At 44.2% G+C, this 19,800-nt stretch overlaps 1 protein-coding gene across 1 annotated transcript in view; it reads left to right on the forward strand.

The window, feature by feature from the left end:
• LOC130124441 (neurocan core protein-like) overlaps positions 1-19,800 on the forward strand; it is a 43,763-nt gene that overhangs the window by 8,158 nt on the left and 15,805 nt on the right. The window contains exons 2-12 of the mRNA XM_056293894.1: positions 2,386-2,465; positions 4,748-4,987; positions 6,590-6,772; positions 7,878-8,052; positions 8,439-8,566; positions 12,317-12,601; positions 14,326-14,469; positions 14,740-14,820; positions 15,957-16,132; positions 16,757-16,925; positions 17,783-19,006. Of these exons, the coding sequence (XP_056149869.1) occupies positions 2,386-2,465; positions 4,748-4,987; positions 6,590-6,772; positions 7,878-8,052; positions 8,439-8,566; positions 12,317-12,601; positions 14,326-14,469; positions 14,740-14,820; positions 15,957-16,132; positions 16,757-16,925; positions 17,783-19,006 (2,885 nt within the window). The remainder of the gene's footprint in view (positions 1-2,385; positions 2,466-4,747; positions 4,988-6,589; positions 6,773-7,877; positions 8,053-8,438; positions 8,567-12,316; positions 12,602-14,325; positions 14,470-14,739; positions 14,821-15,956; positions 16,133-16,756; positions 16,926-17,782; positions 19,007-19,800) is intronic.

The raw sequence follows: 19,800 nt of genomic DNA on the forward strand, positions 1-19,800 counted from the left end.
CAATCTGTCACAGCCCATCACAGGATCCTAACCTATCTTTGGTGGAGAGAAGCCTCAAAGTGTGAGGCACAGCGGGGTTTCACCCGCACCTCAGTCCCCATGTGCAGGGGTCCTTAGACCACCATGGCCACCGTCCCATGAAATGGCAGAACAAATTGCTTCCTAATGACAGTTACGTTTGGCAGGCATCAGCCGCTTTACAATGCGCCACTATCCGAAAAGGAAAGTTCGCACCGTGTCTCGCGCACTCCAGTTTATAGAGTGTAATAGATATTTGTGAGCTGTCACAAATTCCCCGGCCATTTGAGAAAGTGGCCATTATTGGGCTTTCTTGGACTATAAAAAGGCTTGACTTGGTGCACTGGTGTTGCATAATCCAATCAGTGGGTATACGGGATGTCTTTAGCATGAGTCGCTGTTGCCTTGGTAAATGCAAAGAGGTTTAGTTATCCACTCCTCTGAGTAAACCTCTACTTTTAAATAACCGGATTCAAGAAACTCCAAACAAATGCGTGCAGTTCCAGACATTTTTACATGTTCTGCACCATCTCTCAGCCTTTTTGAGGCGCGCAGAGAGATGTCTTTGTTTACGATGAATAATTGAAAACCATTTTTTCCGTCCTCACTCCCCTCTCCGCTAACCTTTAAGGTGGTGCGGCACCAAACTGTGTGGTTGAAACAACATGCTACTGATGGCCACGTTGGACCGCTTCTCCTTCTCATTCTCCATTTCCTGGGCCTGGGCTCTGCAATAAAGCCCTGTCTCTTGTGTCGCTCCATTCAAGTTCTCTGGCAACCTCGGCACCTCATTTCTTATGTTAGTCAGGATTTCTGGTCGCTTCAGCAGCAAAACAGCTTTTTCACCCGGGACACGACTGATGCCGTGCACCAATCTGAATTGTTGGTATTATTTAACCATATAGTCAAAGGCCATTAGTTTGGGGTTATTAGACAAAGAAATATTGAGATATGACCCGTTTGTCTTCATTAGAGATTTTTCTGTGCCAGAGCTGGCTGAATGGTTAAGTCCCCTGACTAAGGAACCGTGTGAATAGCCCCTCCAGCCTTAGATTGAATCTCACCACAGCTTTCTCTCTTGTGTCTTGCACTTTCTGCTCCTCTGTTTTTCATTTTTTAAGAAAACATTTTCCATCTCTAAGTCAGACAAATTAGGTACACAGATATTTGCTGTTTTTGATATTGTGCTCATAGCATCATGACATGTGCAGTAACAGTATGTTAAATACACTCAGAGGCAAACACTTTGACAGGACTTACTTCACATGACATTTGAGTCATCTCATCTTTCCTTGATATACTTCCTTTTTTGGACCCCCCTCTTTCTCCCAATTGTATCCGGCCAATTACCCTATTTTCTGAGCCGTCCTGGTCGCTGCTCCACCCCCTCTGCCGATCCGGGGAGGGGAGTTTCACCAGAGGGACGTAGCACGTGGGAGGATCACGCTATTCCCCCCAGATCGCCCTCTTCCCCACAACCGGTGCCACGACCAACCAGAGGGGGTGTTAGTGCAGCGAACCGGACACATACCCACATCCGGCTTCCCACCCTCAGATGCGGCCAATTGTGTCTGTAGGGACACCCAACCAAGTCAGAGATACCACGGGGATTCGAACCGGCGATCCCCATGTTGATAGGCAATGGAATAGACCGCCACGCCACCCGGACGCCCCTTAATATACTTTCAAAATCCATTGAATTTGAAGGTCTTTGAGATGTCCTTGTGAAATCTGTGGGTGCTAACAATGTCTTGACCACCATCGGAGATGTACTGTAATGTAATGTAATGCACTGTAATGTAATGTAATGCACTGTAATGTAATGTAATCTACTGTAATGTAATGTAATGCACTGTAATGTAGTGTAATGTAATGCACTGTAATGTAATGTAAGGAAGTGTCTTGGACAACTCAAGAACAACGTCTCCTTCTTTATTGGAAGTACAAGGAGTGTTTAAAGATGTTCCTGGCATGGCATAGAAAGGCTCAACATGTTTAGCTGATTTCTGCTTTAGTCTGACTTCCCATACACATATACTGTATACACAGACAAATGGACAAACTAATATGTACACTAACACAAAAACCAATATGTGTGTGTGTTTTTTTAAATACATACACAGGGACGATAACATTTCAGGTATGCTTTCAATATGGTTTGCCTTGGTTTTCGCTGAGAGCTGGGGAGATATAGAGAATAGTTTTATACAACACAATACAGACAGCTACGGTTAGACACAGACACCAGTATTTTATATAATACATGCCAATTTTTCACCATGTGTGTGTGTCACTCTTTCTTCTGCTCTCTCTCGCTCTCTGTCTCTCACTCTCTGTCTCTCGCTCTCCTGCGCCCTCTTTTTACAGATTCAAAATGGTGTCTACTCTGGGTGACCCTGGACGGCACGTCCTCTTGGCCCTGATGGTGTTGCTGTACTTTGGTTTGGGTGAGTGCTTTGAATCCCTCCTACGCTCACACAAGATAAAAGAAGGTCCTTTTGCACCCTGCAGACGTCTACCCGCTTCCATCCGGGTGCTGCAAAGAGTCAGAGACAACTTCTGAGAAAGAACAACACAGGCATATAACACCCCAAACAATGAGTTTTGCAGAGGAAGAGAAAGGCGGGGACAGAGGGAGGAAGGAAAGAAGGAGGCTAGGCCAGAGGATAGAATGACAGTTAATAATATGAATAACTTTACTACTTGTTTTTAGCTTTTATTTTACCTGGAGAAAAGAAACACAGAGGACATATTGTTTTACCTCCACTGATAGGTTGTAAGCTTGAAGTGTTGTGAGCGTGAAGTGACATGCTGGGGATGTGTGCAGACATTCTCTGTGGGATTATACTGGAGCCTCTCCAAGCCCATTTAGGCAAGTTTGGTTGACCATCTGTTCAATTACAACTACGCATAAATTCAACAATTACAGAAAAAAAAGACAAGCCATCTCTAAACCGCAGGTCTCTGACAGATCGTGCCGGGTTTTTGTGAAACCCCACACAGCGGCACGCTCAGACTGGCAGCGGTGAAAGATGGATGTCTTTCTTGAGTTTCCCTCACCGTGATTGACACTTGGAATGGCAAGGTTGTCAGTGTTGTGCTCATTCCTGCCAACACACGCCCACCTCCACTTCACTCCCTTTCATTACAATTTTTCAGTGTGGTGGAAAGGGACCAAACAAACAAAATGATAAACTTCGAAAGTTGGATGTACTTGCCGGTGCCGTCTGAGAATGCGTAAAGCTCTTTATAGCTGATAAATCATGTTTTTAGTCTTATTTACATACCACGAATAGTAATTTATTTACCTTTCCCTTGCACTGACTGTGTAATCCAAACACGTTGGACACTTAAGCAGGAACAACGAGAGAGGGCGCCTGTTAATGACAAAGGGTCCTCTATGTCACATCCAGCCGTCTGTTCCTCCTCTAGGTTGTTTTTTCCCTCCTCTTTTGTTTCACCCGTCACCGCCACGCTCTAGGGTGCGACCGCCGTTCGGGAACCCTCAATCTTTACCTCTCAATCTCTCAATCTTTACTCCCTCACTCACTTAGACATAGCCCCTCTGCCTCTGTCTCTCTCCTTTCTTTATATTTGTGATTAGCTCTGATTTGGAGCGGTGGCGGCAGCAGGATGGGGGGTGTGTGCTAGGAAAACAGCAATGGCATTCTTCAGCACAGAGGGATGCTCTCAGGGGTTCTCTGTTTTTGAAAACATTCAATCTAAATGCAGATGGGGATGTATTTTGGGGATTCAGTTCCACAATGCAGCTTAAATACATTATCACAATAAAGGCTAAAGCTGCTGCATATTATTATTCTATAAAGGGGATGTGTTTCTGTTATAAAGAGGAAATTTAGATCACTTTCCCCCAAGCTTGATGTGTGATATGTTAGGATACGATGTGACAGGTACACATGACGTGAGCAGGATTGTGGTTAGATTTTTTTTTTTTACAGATAATCCCATTGCCATGGGGACACTCGGCCTGTACATCACGGCAACTGGACAGAGTGAATTACTGATATGTCTCTGTCACCGTGAACCTAGCACTTTACATCATGACACTGTCCTCATATGACATGACAACATATTAGTGTAAGAAGAGGGTGGACACAAGGAGAGGAAAAGAGAGAGAGAGAACCAGAGAGAGAGAGAGAGGGGGATGCTGTTAGAGGCAAAGATTAATTTATGCTGACAGGGAAAGGGAAAAAGCGAGGAAACAGATGTGGACACAAAAGACAGAGGAAGACCAGGTGTCTCTATGCAGATGGGAGTGGAATTTTAATATATGCAAGAAATTGAAACAGACCTCTGCACTGAATTCAGTGTGCCATTGTGTAGTCACTTTTGTGTGTGTGTGTGTGTGTGTGTGTGTGTTTGTGTGTGTGTGTGTGTTGAAGTAAGTTTCTTTTTTTGTGGTTTCTTGTGCAGAACCATAAGTGTTAAATTACTAATGAGTCTCAGAGGTCTTGTTAGCAGACATTTGGGTTGAGAAGCTGCAGCCTACACCATTTGGGTGTGTCCCCTATTGCTCGCCACCAATTAAGTCATTTACCATAATCACCGAGCAGACCGGAAAATAACAATTTATCCGCTGTATCCCTTCTCAGAGTACGTGTATAAATTTCCTGAATGTTGTCTACAGTAGAAATAGAGTGCTCTGTACTGCATTCTTTGACTCTCTTAGTGGAGAGATCCAAACCTTGAGCAAAGATTTCCCCTGCAGTTTTTAACTTATTTTCTGGTGTTGTTTTTTCTTCAGGTACAGCCTCCTCCATGGTGAACATGCGTAGAATAACATATCCAACAGTACAAGGAACTCTGGCTGGCAGAGCCCTCCTCCCATGTGTCTTCACCATCCAAGCCAGCTCCTCCAGCCAACCTCCTCACATCTTGTGGACATACCTCAGGCCACCAGCAGGGAGACAGGGGGGGCCTCTGGAGCAGACAGTGCTCTCTGCTCAAGGTAGATGAAAAAGACTGATTTGGTTGTCGTAATTTGTATTTTACATGTATTTGTACCAAGAAGCAAGAAGGTCCTTGGTTCGAGCCTAAGGGTAGTCCAACCTTAGGGGTCATCCCGGGTCGTCCTCTGTATGGAGTTTGCATGTTCTCCCCATGTCTGCGTGGGTTTCCTCCGGGTGCTCCAGTTTCCTAACACAGTCCAAAGGTCAGGTGAATTGGCCATACTAAATTGTCCCTAGGTGTGTGTGTGTGTGTGTGTGTGTGTGTGTGTGTGTGTGTGTGTGTGTGTGTGTGTGTGTGTGTGTGTGTCGGCCCTGTGATGGACTGGCGGCCTGTCCAGGGTGTCTCCCTGCCTGCCGCCCAATGACTGCTGAGATAGGCTTCAGCATCCTGGCAACCCTGAGCAGGACAAGCGGTTTGGATGAGTGTATGGATGAACAAAATGAATGACAACATAGGTGAGGTAAACTCCCACAGTAGGTTATCGACAAAGATCACCTCGAATTCTTCAGCAAATTCTACGCTTATAATTGCATGCATACAAAAACACACACACACACACACACACACACACACACACACACACACAGAGGAAATGTAATACATGTCAATAATGTCCAAGCAAACAAAATGGAGTCATGTCATGTGAGTTGAATTACAATCAGTCTCTTTTAAAAGCCTTTTTAAAGGCGAGCAGGAGAGGGAGGGTTTTCCAGCAGGTATAAATGGTAAATTCCAGAGCTTGGCACCTCTATATCTAAAAGAAAACCAACCTCTATTCGTACGGTACAAAGCAAAGGTGGAGCTCATTCAACTGTTTGGTAGAGTACTTATGAAACTAAGAACTTGTATTGAGCCAAACACCCCCGGAGGCCTGCATCCTGGAATCAAATTCTGAATATCAGAGTTCACAATTGCAAAACGGTAACATCATAAACTGATTAAAAGATTGAGCCTCAAGAACAGGGGTGTGATTGATTCACTGAATCCAGAGAGGGTAGCTATTCTAGCAAACCTTTTTTTTTTTGCAGCAGCAGAAATGGCCTTTTTATTTATGTTTTATTATATTAGGTGGCACAGTGTGATACCGCGCAGTGGTTAGCACGATTGCCTCACAGCAAAAACGTCCTGGGTTTGAACTCAGGGTTGTCCAACCTTGGGGGTCATCCCAGGTCGTCCTCTGTGTGGATTTTGCATGTTCTCCCCATGTCTGCGTGGGTTTCCTCCCACAGTCCAAAGACATGTAGGTCAGGTGAATCGGCCGTACTAAATTGTCCCTAGGTGTGAATGTGTCGGCTCTGTGATGGACTGGCGGCCTGTCCAGGGTGTCTTCCCGCCTGCCGCCCAGTGACTGCTGGGATAGGCTCCAGCATCCCGCAACCCTGATTGGGATAAGCAGCTTGGATAATGGATGGATGGATATTATATTAGGTATATTAATGCGAATTGAGACGCATTATATGTACAGCTTCACAAATTCTTCATGTTGTGTGTTGGTCAAACAGCATCACGTCCATTTTCCAAATTATTTGGCCCATTTACAAAATCGGCAAGATGTTGACAGCCTGGGTTTTTGTACCGAGGAAACCTCTCTTTGCCAAAGGTGACGTGATTAAGGTGAATAAAGCTTTCAACGGCCGCGTCAGGCTCCTGGGATACGCCGTCAACCCCCTCAATGCCACCATGGAGATCCACAGTCTCCGTGCCAATGACTCGGGCACCTACCACTGTCAGGTCGCCATGGGAAACAGCTACGAGAGAGACGCCGTGCCCCTGGTGGTTTCTGGTGAGTACTGCAGCTCCCGCGAGAACGTTTTTATTTTATTTTAATTTTAATTTTCCACCAGAGCCACGCCCCTGGAATTTTCCCTGGAGTGAGCTTGTTGAAAAGAGCCAATTATTCCACAAATACAAAGAGCGCTCAATGACACACATGGTTTCTCATGTTCCGGGCTCATTTCACAAATATAAAAATGGATAAAGGCAGTGTAATGATAGGGGCCACTCTTGCCTTTTCATGGATTTCCCTTTTTTTAAATTTCCTTTTATCGCCGTCATTGGTCTTCACTGTTAAAGCAGGCAATCTCCAGCTTTCGTAATCTTATCCATCATCATTTATTTCATTAGTCATCAATAAGACTTAGTCACCATGTCAATATCATAATTATTAGTCCCCTTAGAAGCACTTTTTCAGCTTTCTCGGTTAATTTTTGTTTTTTCCCGGACTAATTGTGCATAACTCTTCAAATACTGTGTTTGGAAAGCGCACTAATGACATTTTCTTGGTGCAGTGATCCACAAAATTTCAACTAAAACTCACAGAGCGATTAATTGATTTGTGAATGGTCATAGTAAACTTGCCCTTTTAATTGTATATTACACATGTATTGATTTTGGACTGGATTTATGAATAAAGTGAATGCCTTTTTATGAAAATTATAAAATTCATTAGATGCATACAGGATTGGGTAATAATTCAATATTATCTTTTATTGTCTTTCAGTAATACTGCATCGACATGATACTTGGATATACACACAATTTGTGTTGTGTGTCATGGTTTGACACAGCAAATTAATTAACAATTGCTATAATCTGTTGCCTAACATTTCTCAAAAAATTAGGTCTTAAAAATTTGAGGGAAAATTATTTGAAATCTAGTTTTGGTTTGATATTATAGTGAGCATTGCTAAACAGTTTCAGTGTGATGAACCTCAGTTGGAGTCTTATTGTGATTTATATGTGTGTATTATATATATATATATATAGTATATGTATATATACTGTAAAATTCCCAATGATTCAATGATTTGTGTGATAATGAGATTTTCCATATGAAACAACACGAGTTTCACAATTTTACGATTCCATTGTTTTAACTGTCTGTCCAGGTGTGGTGTTTCACTACCAGAACCCCATTGCCCGCTATGCCCTTACGTTTGCTGATTCCCAGCGGGTTTGCCAGGAGAACTCGGCTGAAATAGCCACTGCAGCGCAGCTGTGGGCTGCTTTTCATGATGGCTTGGCTAGCTGTGCAGCCGGCTGGCTGGCAGACCAGACTGTCCGGTGAGGAGACTTTAAAAAGGAGCAGGAGATGTTCAATGATTTGGTCCCATTTTTCAAATCCTCACATGGTCTCATAAAATTGCTGAAGAATGGCTTTGATTTGAATAATTGATTCAGATACTTTCATAACCTACAACTAATGTAATGTTTGTGCATTTCTTGTCCTGTGTGCATTTTAGTAGAGAGTAGAGTAAAACTCTAATGTCCCCAAGGGGCAATTTGCTTTACAGACAGTAGTCCTACACAAATACATACAATACATCATACACAACACAGCACAAGCGCCATATCTCCCACACTGTCACCATGAATCGTTTTAGGCCGTTCTTTTAGTAATGAGGAAGATAAACAGTCATACATAACAGTCATGGCATCTATCTCCACAGCTATTCTGTCCAGTCGCCAGAGCTTGGTTGTTATGGACACAAGGAGTACTTAGCTGGAGTGAGGAATTATGGGAAGAGAGACCCAAATGAGCTGTTTGATGTTTACTGTTTTGCAAAAGAACTTGACGGTATGCACTCTCTCTCTCTCTCTCTCTCTCTCTCTCTCTCTCTCTCTCTCTCTCTCTCTCTCTCTCTCTCTCTCTCTCTCTCTCTCTCTCTCTCTCTCTCTCTCTCTCTCTCTCTCTCTCTCTCTCTCTCTCTCTCTCTCTCTCTCTCTCTCTCTCTCTCTCTCTCTCTCTCTCTCTCTCTCTCTCTCTCTCTCTCTCTCTCTCTCTCTCTCTCTCTCTCTCTCTCTCTCTCTCTCTCTCTCTCTCTCTCTCTCTCTCTCTCTCTCTCTCTCTCTCTCTCTCTCTCTCTCTCTCTCTCTCTCTCTCTCTCTCTCTCTCTCTCTCTCTCTCACACACACACTACCTTACAAAAGCATTCCAGTGAGCAATTTTCAATATGCTTGCAAAACTACACTACCGTTCAAAAGTTTGGGATCACCCAAACAATTTTGTGTTTTCCATGAAAAGTCACACTTATTCACCACCATATGTTGTGAAATGAATAGAAAATAGAGTCAAGACATTGACAAGGTTAGAAATAATGATTTGTATTTGAAATAAGATTTTTTTTACATCAAACTTTGCTTTCGTCAAAGAATCCTCCATTTGCAGCAATTACAGCATTGCAGACCTTTGGCATTATAGCTGTTAATTTGTTGAGGTAATCTGGAGAAATTGCACCCCACGCTTCCAGAAGCAGCTCCCACAAGTTGGATTGGTTGGATGGGCACTTCTTTGAGCAGATTGAGTTTCTGGAGCATCACATTTGTGGGGTCAATTAAATGCTCAAAATGGCCAGAAAAAGAGAACTTTCATCTGAAACTCGACAGTCTATTCTTGTTCTTAGAAATGAAGGCTATTCCATGCGAGAAATTGCTAAGAAATTGAAGATTTCCTACACCGGTGTGTACTACTCCCTTCAGAGGACAGCACAAACAGGCTCTAACCAGAGTAGAAAAAGAAGTGGGAGGCCGCGTTGCACAACTGAGCAAGAAGATAAGTACATTAGAGTCTCTAGTTTGAGAAACAGACGCCTCACAGGTCCCCAACTGGCATCTTCATTAAATAGTACCTGTTAGAGCCTGTTTGTGCTGTCCTCTGAAGGGAGTAGTACACACCGGTGTAGGAAATCTTCAATTTCTTAGCAATTTCTCGCATGGAATAGCCTTCATTTCTAAGAACAAGAATAGACTGTCGAGTTTCAGATGAAAGTTCTCTTTTTCTGGCCATTTTGAGCGTTTAATTGACCCCACAAATGTGATGCTCCAGAAACTCAATCTGCTCAAAGAAGTGCCCATCCAACCAATCCAACTTGTGGGAGCTGCTTCTGGAAGCGTGGGGTGCAATTTCTCCAGATTACCTCAACAAATTAACAGCTAGAATGCCAAAGGTCTGCAATGCTGTAATTGCTGCAAATGGAGGATTCTTTGACGAAAGCAAAGTTTGATGTAAAAAAAATCTTATTTCAAATACAAATCATTATTTCTAACCTTGTCAATGTCTTGACTCTATTTTCTATTCATTTCACAACATATGGTGGTGAATAAGTGTGACTTTTCATGGAAAACACAAAATTGTTTGGGTGATCCCAAACTTTTGAACGGTAGTGTATGTAATGCTTATCATACTGTACTCATCTAAAAAAGATGCCTACGTTCATTGTATGGCATGCTGAAATGCCTCCTACCACAGAGACAAAATTGCTTTATTGTTTGGCAGGCATCACAAAAGACCACACATACCTTGTCACACACCATGTGCTTCTTGACAACTTCTGTTCAACTAAAGCTTTCTGTCAGACTCTGTGTCATCTGAAAACCCTGTTGCCTCCGATCCTCTGTTGCTACTCTAAAACCGTAACCCATGCATAGAGCTGTACTGCTCTATCCGTTTCTTCACCATGTCATCTGCTGCCAACAAGCACAAATTCAACCATATCATACACACCTCCTCCATAATCATCATCCTTCACACCCTCAACATTTCAGACATCAACACTAAAGCCCTTACATGCAAAGCACTTATTATAGCAAAATGACCCCTCAATCCATTCTTCACTTGACTCTAATCTGGTCATACATAGGTAATGATCCATAGTCTGGAAAATAGCCTGGTTTTGCGGGAGTTTCGTCCTCTCTGCCACAGCAGCTTTTAAATGTGATACCCTGAAAGTCTTTGTCTATATCTGTATACTTGTGTAGCCAGTGTCCCACTGAATGTCATGTATGTATGTTTGTAGAATGCAGTTGTATGTGTACTCAAGTGTGTACTCTAGTGTATACCTCACACATGTGTATACATGTACAAGTGTAACTTGACATAAAGGCTGTTGCAACAAATTTCCTCAAGAAGGACACTAATATCTGTCTCTGTCTCTACCTACCTACCTACCTACCTACCTACCTATGTATCTAAACATTAAAACCACCTGCCTAATATTGTGTAGGTGCCCCTTGTGCTGCCAAAACAGCTCTGACAAATTGAGGCATGGACTCCACAAGACCTCTGAAAGTGTCCTCTGGTATCTGGCACCAAGATGTTAGCAGCAGATCCCTCAAGTCCTGTAAGTTGTGAGGTGGGACCTCTATAGATCGGACTTGTTTTGCCAGCACATCCCACAGATGCTCGATCAGGTTGAGATCTGGGGAATTTGGAGGCCAAGGCAACACCTTGAACTCTTTCTCGTGTTCCTCAAACCATTCCTGAACAATTTTTGCAGTGTGGCAGGGCATATTGTACTGCTGAAAGAGGCCACTGCCATCAGGGAATACCGTTGCCATGAAGGGATGTACTTGGTCTGTAACAATGTTTAGGTAGGTGGTACGTGTCAAAGTAACATCCACATGAATGCCAGGACCCAAGGTTTCCCAGTAGAACATTGCCCAGAGCATCACACTGCCTCCGCCGGCTTGCCTTCTTCCCATAGTGCGTCCTGGTGTCAGCTCTTCCCGAGAGAAATGACGCACATGCACCTGACCGTCCACGCTATGTAAAAGTAAACGTGATTCATCTGACCAGGCCACCTTCTTCCATTGCTCCATGGTCCAGTTCTGCCGCACATGTGCCCATTGTTGGCGCTTTCAGTGGTGGACAGGAGTCAGCATAGGCATTCTGACCGGTCTGCGGCTACGCAGCCCCATACACAGCAAGCTGACATGGCCTCTGTGTTCTGATATCTGTTTATCATAGCCAGCGTTAACTATTTCAGCAATTTGAGCTACACTAGCTCATCTGTGGGATTGGACCTGGCAGGCTAGTCTTCACTTCCCACATGCATCAATGAACCCATGGCGCACATGACCCTGTTGCCGGTTCACCGGTTGTGAACCGAGTACTTTCCTTGGACCATTTTAGGAAGGTACTGACCACTGCAAACTGGCAGCACCCCTTGGAGATGTTCTGACTCAGTCTTCTAGCCATCACAATTTGGCCCCTGTCAAAGTCGCTCAGATCTTATGCTTGCCCATTTCTCCTTCTTCCAACACATCAACTTCAAGGACTGACTGTTCACTTGCTGCCTAATATATCCCACCCCTTGACAGGGGCCATTGTAACAAGATAATCAATGTTATTCAATTACCTGTCAGTGGTTTTAATGTTTTGGCTGATTGGTGTATCTCTGTCTGTCCTGTCCTGTCCTGTCCTGTCCTGTCCTGTCCTGCCCTGCCCTGCCCTGCCCTGTCCTGTCCTGTCCTGTCCTGTCCTGTCCTGTCCTGTCCTGTCCTGTCCTGTCCTGTCCTGTCTATCTAAACTTAAATCTCCTTCCTGCAGGTGAGGTGTTCCACTCCTCAGTTCCAGGGAGGCTATCGTTGTCTTCAGCCTCAGATCGCTGTGTGTCTCTGGGTGGACAACTGGCAACGGTGGGGCAGCTTTACCTTGCCTGGAGGGCTGGCCTGGAGAGTTGTACCCCGGGCTGGCTCTCCGATGGCAGCGTTCGCTACCCTGTTACATGGCCACGGCAGGACTGTGGAGGGGACCGACCAGGAGTCCACACCGTCACATCCAACAGCACCACTGACAACAGCACAGCGCTCTACGATGCTTACTGCTACAGAGGTATGGTACAGTGGGAGCAGCTAATATGCTTTCTTTCCTTCAAAGCTGCTTCGCTCACATGAAATGAAATTTTTTGAATATTGCCAAAGCATGTATTCAACAATAAAATCATAGATGCAATAATAACATAGTAGAAGTAGTCACATAACATAAAATCGTTGGTTGTGTTTGAATGTCCTTTTTGTTCGTACAAAGGAGGGTGCAGGATTACAGAGCCGGATGTCAACAGATGTTATTGTTCGACACATTTAGAGTCTCAAACATGCATAATTCTGCCGGCTCGATCTTAATAGTGATATAATGACACAATGATGGTGTCATAACTACAGTTAGAAGGTGTAGACGAAAGAGATGACCGTAACCTGATACAACTACCACTCCATTTTGAAGGGAAGAGACATAACTGACCACTAGAAATGCAGAAGCCATGACAATAAATGCTGATGCAGTAGCTATGACAACACTGTTCTGACTTTGTCAGGCAAACTATTTCATTGTAATAGAGCTGAAAAAAAAACATTGGTTTGGCAGATTCCTTGAGGGAAAAAGAGGGTGTTAAAGAAAAGTGGATGGGCAGGAACTCTTGAAGTTAATACAGGTAGTCCCTGGTTACGAACGCCTGTACTTACGAACGCCCGTACTTACGAACCGACCTCCATAAAGCCTATTATTTTAAAAAATCGAGTTACACACAATGGTTCTTACTAACGAACGGACGGACTACTTTGCACGGTGCTCAGAACACTGCACGTTTTAGGCGGTTCATCGGCCCGAGGGATAACAACGCCACACCGTCATAGCCATTGTAAGTCAGAATGCGTAAACATTGTTGTGTGCGTTGTGTTTTGACTTAAAATTTTCGTGTATTTACCCTCGTAATCATGGCTTCCGAGTGTAACTTTGATGCAAGTGATGGTGACACGTCGAAGAAAAGGAAAACGATCATGACTGAAACGAAAGTGGAAATAATAAAGCATTCAGAGAGAGGTGTAACGCTCTTATCGCTTTTTCACTTACCTGGTGAGGCGGGGGAAATTAGCCCTGAGCGGGCTCTTCGTTTCTGGCATCAAATGGCCGGCGTACGCCGGTCGCGACCCGCTCCGGGGACAGTGGCAGGTGGGGAGTTTGAAATGTAAGAAATGTTTCTTTAATGTTTTTTATATCCATACACACATTCTCTACTACTACTACTACTACTACTTTCGGCTGCTCCTGTTAGGGGTCGCCACCGCGGATCATCCGTTTCCATTTCTTCCCGTCTTCTGCATCTTCCTCTGTCACACCAGCCACCTGCTATGCACACATCCTCTCTCTCAATTATAAATACTGTACTGTATTTACATTTATTATTGTTACTGCATTATTATATTCATGATTTTTGGGTAAAATATATACTAAGACAAACATTTGCCTAATTGATGCTAGATGTGAACTGTATGTAACTGTTCTGACTTACATATAAATTCCCTTTACAAACAGACCCAAAAAACGGAATTTGTTCGTAATCCGGGGACTGCCTGTATTCTGGACTCAACACTGCAGTGATTAAATGCTTAGCTTTTAATTCAGTCTTGTGTATCCTACCTCCTATATGTTTAATTTTTAAAATTTGACTGTTGCATGTGTTTACAAGCGGTAAAATATAAGAAGCATTTATGATACGCCAGGGAAATCTTTTCCACCAATGCCATTACAACGTTTAATCCATGTAACCTGTCTTCAAGGTCATGTGAAAAAGACAAGCTCTATCTCTAAGATCTACACTTCCTTATGGAAACCCTGGAGCTACCTGGTGGGCTCAAGTGACCCAGACTCCCCAGATCCAAACGGTCTTGGAAACACCACAGAGCCAAATGCCACCACAAGAGGTTTTATATTTATCAACATTTTTTCAGATCTGAAGCAACGTCAGGTACCTGAAAAACCAACTGACAGACTGACTGACCAATTGACCGACCAATCAGTCAAGTCTGTCAAGTCAGTCGAGTCAACCAACCAACCAACAAAACCATCCAATCAATTAATCAATTCATTGATTGACACAGACACATTAAATGCACGTGTAAAATGGATGGATACATATATACATACACAACATTGCTCACACAAATTCTTACTGTCTTTGCATTTCCTGGTAGCATCATCAGATGGCGCTGACCGTTTACCCTCCAACTGGACAGGATTGGTTGACCTAGAGGAGGAGTCCAGTGCCGATGCATGTAAGACAGGTTTGGTCATTATCTTTAATGCAAGTACAGTGGTGCCTTTAAAGGGATAGTTTGTGTTTATTGACATATGCTACTCACTGGTAGTGTCATTGATGCATGGACGTTACCTTGATCGTTGACTCCCCTAGTCAGAGATCTGGCGGCTAGTCCCAGCAATCAGGCACGAAACTGAACAGCAGCAAACGGGGACAGTAAATCAAAACAATTCAAGTCTAATCCGTCCTTTGGATGAGACGTTAAACCGAGGTCCTGACTCGCTGTGGTCATTAAAGATCCCATGGCACTCATCACAAGGAGTAGGGGGTCCCACGGTGTCCTGGCAAAATTCCCAACCTGGCTCTCTCCATCTGGCCACCTAATCATCCCCCCATGTAATTGGCTCAATGATCCCTCCCTCTCCACCTCAAGCTGATGTGTGGTGAGCGTTCTGGCGCAAAATGGCTGCCGTGCATCACCCAGGTGGTTGCTACACATTGGTGGTGGTTGAAGTGAGTTACCCCCTTCGATGTGAAGTGCTTTGGGTGTCTAGAAAAGCGCTATATAAATGCAATTATTATTATTATTATGTAATGTAAAAAAACAAAAACAAACAGACAAAAAAGTTAACCTTCCACAGCACAATTTTCATATTTCTGTTGTTCAATTCTTGTCTCCGGCCACTATCTCCGAACTATTTTTTGTTGTTGAATTAGTTGTGGCTTGTAGTACATTCTCTTCAAAACAGCTAACAAGGTGTGATATGTGTCACAAACAGGATGCAGTATGTAGTAATACGTTGATGTAATTCAACTGCAGAAGGTAGTTCCAGAGTGTACAGAGTGGTCTGAGAGGAGAATTGAGCATTGGAAATACACCTAAGATTTTGTAGTGTTTTGTGAATACTTAATATTTTTTGCATGCTTTATTACGGCTTAAAATGTTTTCATTAGCTGTCCCTGTTTGTTGCTGTTTATCTTTTACCCAATCACTGGGACCACAAGACAGATCTCATCTCTGATTTGTCAACTGAGGTGATGTCCATGCATCATTAGCACTGCTACACTATGTCAGTAGATCCAAACTCTCCCTTTAAACAGCAGTGATCAGTGATAGATCGGTAATCTTCATCCCATGATATATATCCTCAGCCTCAGACCCCTGGTCCTCTGACTTCTTCGAATCGTATGTGACCATCCAGCTAAACCCAGGGGAGAGCTCCGTGGACTGGACGGAGCCTTTAGAGCCGGGTCCAGACTCTGGAGAGTTTCTCAGAGCCCCGGTCTCTGTCACTGCCAACCCACATCCCACTCCTACAGAGAAGAAGGTTGGTCTGGTTTAGCTCTTTTAGCATTAGAGCTACTATGAAGACATTTGGGATTTTTGTTAACTTTGTGCACCGCTGTTGAGAAAAGCAGCAGTGTTTCGTGGAAGAACAACTTTAATTTCATGTAAGCGTTGCCTCTTGTCGCACAGATCTACTTTCAGCCTATGGTTGCTCATGCATTTGTTCTGAAGAGAGGAGTAAGAGATGCAGTGATATTTTGGAAAAGCAGGTGTTTACAAGATATGCAGCAATGAGGTGATGAAACTGTAATTGTGGCTATGTATCCTGTCTGTGTGCGTTTCATCAAATTCTGTAGAGAATCCAACCCAGAGACAAGCATTTGATTCCAGCAATATCTAATCTTCCCACTGATGGTCTCGTTTGGTTATGTCGGTCACACAGAGGCATCAGCATTACATTGAGACTGATAGATAATCAGTGAAAAATTCCTCAGAGCAGATTTTAGTTTTGAGTGCTTGAGCTGTATTATTAAATCAGTTCATTTTCAATGATCCACCCTTCTTTTATTCATATACTCATCCATCTAACATTTCATCCATCTGTCCATCCATCCGTTTATCCATCCAACCCTCCGTGTATCCATCCATCCGTCCATTATTTCAGGTGATCTCAAAGATCATAAAGTCCATATGGAAGCCATGGAACTACCTAGCAGGTGCTGGTGATGAGGAAGTCACCCCAACTACAAGTGGTCCAGAGGTGGAAAGAGCGAGACCAGCCATGGGGAGCCAAACAAATGCCCCATCACTTCCCTCCAACACAACGACTCCAGGTTGAGTGGATGTGACTCTACTATTCTACCTGCCTAAACTTCATGAGTCAATACGGAATTAATGTTATTTCATTAAATTAATTAAAGTTATCTGTTGCAGCGCTGAATAATGGGATGGGGTGGGGGTTTAAGGCTGATTAAATTGAATATTAAAAAGTAGTACAAATGGATTGTACTATATAGCTATTATTGTAACAGAGAGAATGGGTTTTATAGCAGTCACTGGCAAAGATGGCTGAGGCAGTAGTAGGATGTTACCAGCCTCATAACCACAGCTCTTGATTAAAAATAATCTAATTTAGGGTGTGTTAGTCTGTGCGTGCCTGTGTGTGTGTATGTGTGTGTTTGTCCTTTGCATAGATGTGTTTGCAAGCAAATCTATGTGTTTCTGCTGACAGAATAGCACGCTCAGGTCATAATTCAATAAAGCTTGGCATTTTCAGCTTCATTAATATAAATATATTCTTTGGTCATATTCATTCCTGAGGCATAAATGTTTAACCGTAGAGAGGAGGAGGGGGATGGCTGTTCTTCAGCGTGTTGTCTGCATTATTAAAACCTTTTTTTTTTCTTCAGTAAATAGTTTTCTTTATAGTGTCAGTACAGAACTATGTTTTCTAGTGTCATGTGGGTGAGAAGAGAGCTGTAGTAAGACGGAACAAAACAGCTGACAAAGAGCTTAGACGAAGAGCTTTGATGTGTTTGCTTTGCCTGGTGAAAACGCAGGAAGAATTCCTAATATCTCTGCTTTGTTTCCCGCTCTCCGCTCCACATACAGCCACTCTCCCTCGTTTGTCATTAATTCTGCTCTCATCTTTCTTTTCTAAACTACGTTTGCTTTGTTCTGCACTTTGCAGCTTTGCTATCCTGGGGTAAAATGTGGCTCAGTGGTCTGGCCAAGGATATTTCCACAACAGTCAGTAAAGAATCACCAAGCCATCCATTAGCTGTCTCCCAACTTTCTGCCAACCTCCCTCTGACTATGGAGAAGAATGATAGTGGGTTAGATTCAAAGACGCAACAGCCTACAACGTTTAGCCCTGCGACAGAAACCACCCCATCTACCAGAAGGGGAACCTGGGTCCGTGTTGGGCCCTCTCAAGCGGAGACCACCACCAAACCAGGTGACAAGAAGGAGGAGATGGCGACGTCCAAAGCCAGCGGTCGAGGAGGAAGAGGAAGGGGGAAAAAGAGGGGAGAGGAGAGGATGAGAGGAGAGAAGGGCAAAGGAGATGAGGAGGGGAGTGGAGGAGAGCTTGCCGGTGTGGAGGCAAAAGGGGAAATACAATTCACCCGTCGCCTGGTTGGAACCAGCAAACCCAGAGAAAGATCCAGAGAAAGATCTAGAGAGAGGAGTCACAGGAGAGGGCAGTCCACAACCACGACCAGTCCAGCCACTACTGCCGCTAGTGTTTCCCAGTCCATAGCTATGTCCACTGCCGCAGTATCAGAAAGCACAGACTCATCTGCTGCACCATCTCCTTCATCATCACCCTCCTCATCCTCAACACCATCACTGTCACCATCACCTTCACCATCCTCACCGCCATCGCCTTCACCATTCACACACGCATCATCATCACCTTCACTAATATCGTCCTCATCCTCCTCACCATATTCATTTCCCACCCAGTCTCATTCATCATCATCATCATCATCCTACTCCTCCATGCCTCCTTCCTCTCCCTCTTTGTCTCCATCCCAATTTCTGCTCCAGACCGATTCTTCCTCATCATCCTTATTGGGATTTCCATCCTCATCTCCATCCCTGTCTTCATCTCAGGAAGAAGCAGTAGAACTGGGAGCTCCTGCTCATCCTCCTCAATCACATGACCAAGGCGGCCCCTGGAACCCCCTTTCATCTCCCCGCTGGGAGCCGGTGGAGCAAGCAGTCATGCGGGGTGCTAAGGAAAAGGCAACGGGGCCTTTGAATTATCCTTCATCACCCAGCGGATCACCAGAGGAGGAAGAGCCTGCCTGGTCTCACTCCCTGGGCTCAGGGTCTCCCTTATCTGGCAGCATGGAGGAAGAAGGCGGCAGAGGAGGACTCAATCTCAGCACCATCACTCTGGGACCAGCAGGTGAGCCGTTTCTTCATTTTGCCTTGAAATTCTTTCACCTCTGTGCGTCCCATATGTGTTTTGCTCTTTCAGCCTGTCAGTATATTGTTAATGGTTTGATTTCCCTTTATTTGTGTGTCTATAAGTCTTTCTATTGTTCATTTCAAGTAAGCGTTGACTTACAGCTTCACTATGCATATTTTAATAAATTATATTAGGTGGCACAGTGCTGCAGTGGTCACGGTCGCCTCACAGCAAAAAGGTCCTAGGTTTGAACCCCGGGGTTGTCCAACCTTGGGGGTCATCCCAGGTCATCCTCTGTGTGGAGTTTGCATGTTCTCCCCGTGTCTGCGTGGGTTTCCTCCGGGTGTTTTGGTTTCCTCCCACAGTCCAAAGACATGTAGGTCAGGTGAATCGGCCGTGCTAAATTGTCTCTAGGTGTGATTGTGTCTGCCCTGTGATAGACTGGCGGCCTGTCCAGGGTGTCTCCCCACCTGCCGCCCAATGACTGCTGGGATAGGCTCCAGCATCCCGTGACCCTAAATAGGAGAAGTGGCTTGGATAATGGATGGATGGATGGAAGAGTTTGCGGATATCTACAGCTTAAAAAAACATCTAAAGTTTAAAAATATGGCAGGCTGGTCTTGGTACTCTGTGATGTTAGCGTAGAAGGATAAACACAGCTGCAGCTAATAACATTAATAATGTTCTATTGGATGTAGGTGGGGCGGCACGGTGGCGCAGTGGTTAGCACGGTCACCTCACAGTACGAAGGTCCTGGGTTCAAGCCCTGGGGGTAGTCCAACCTTGGTGGA

The sequence above is a fragment of the Lampris incognitus genome, chromosome 14 (genome assembly GCF_029633865.1).
Source record: "Lampris incognitus isolate fLamInc1 chromosome 14, fLamInc1.hap2, whole genome shotgun sequence".
Taxonomy (NCBI): Eukaryota; Metazoa; Chordata; class Actinopteri; order Lampriformes; family Lampridae; genus Lampris; species Lampris incognitus.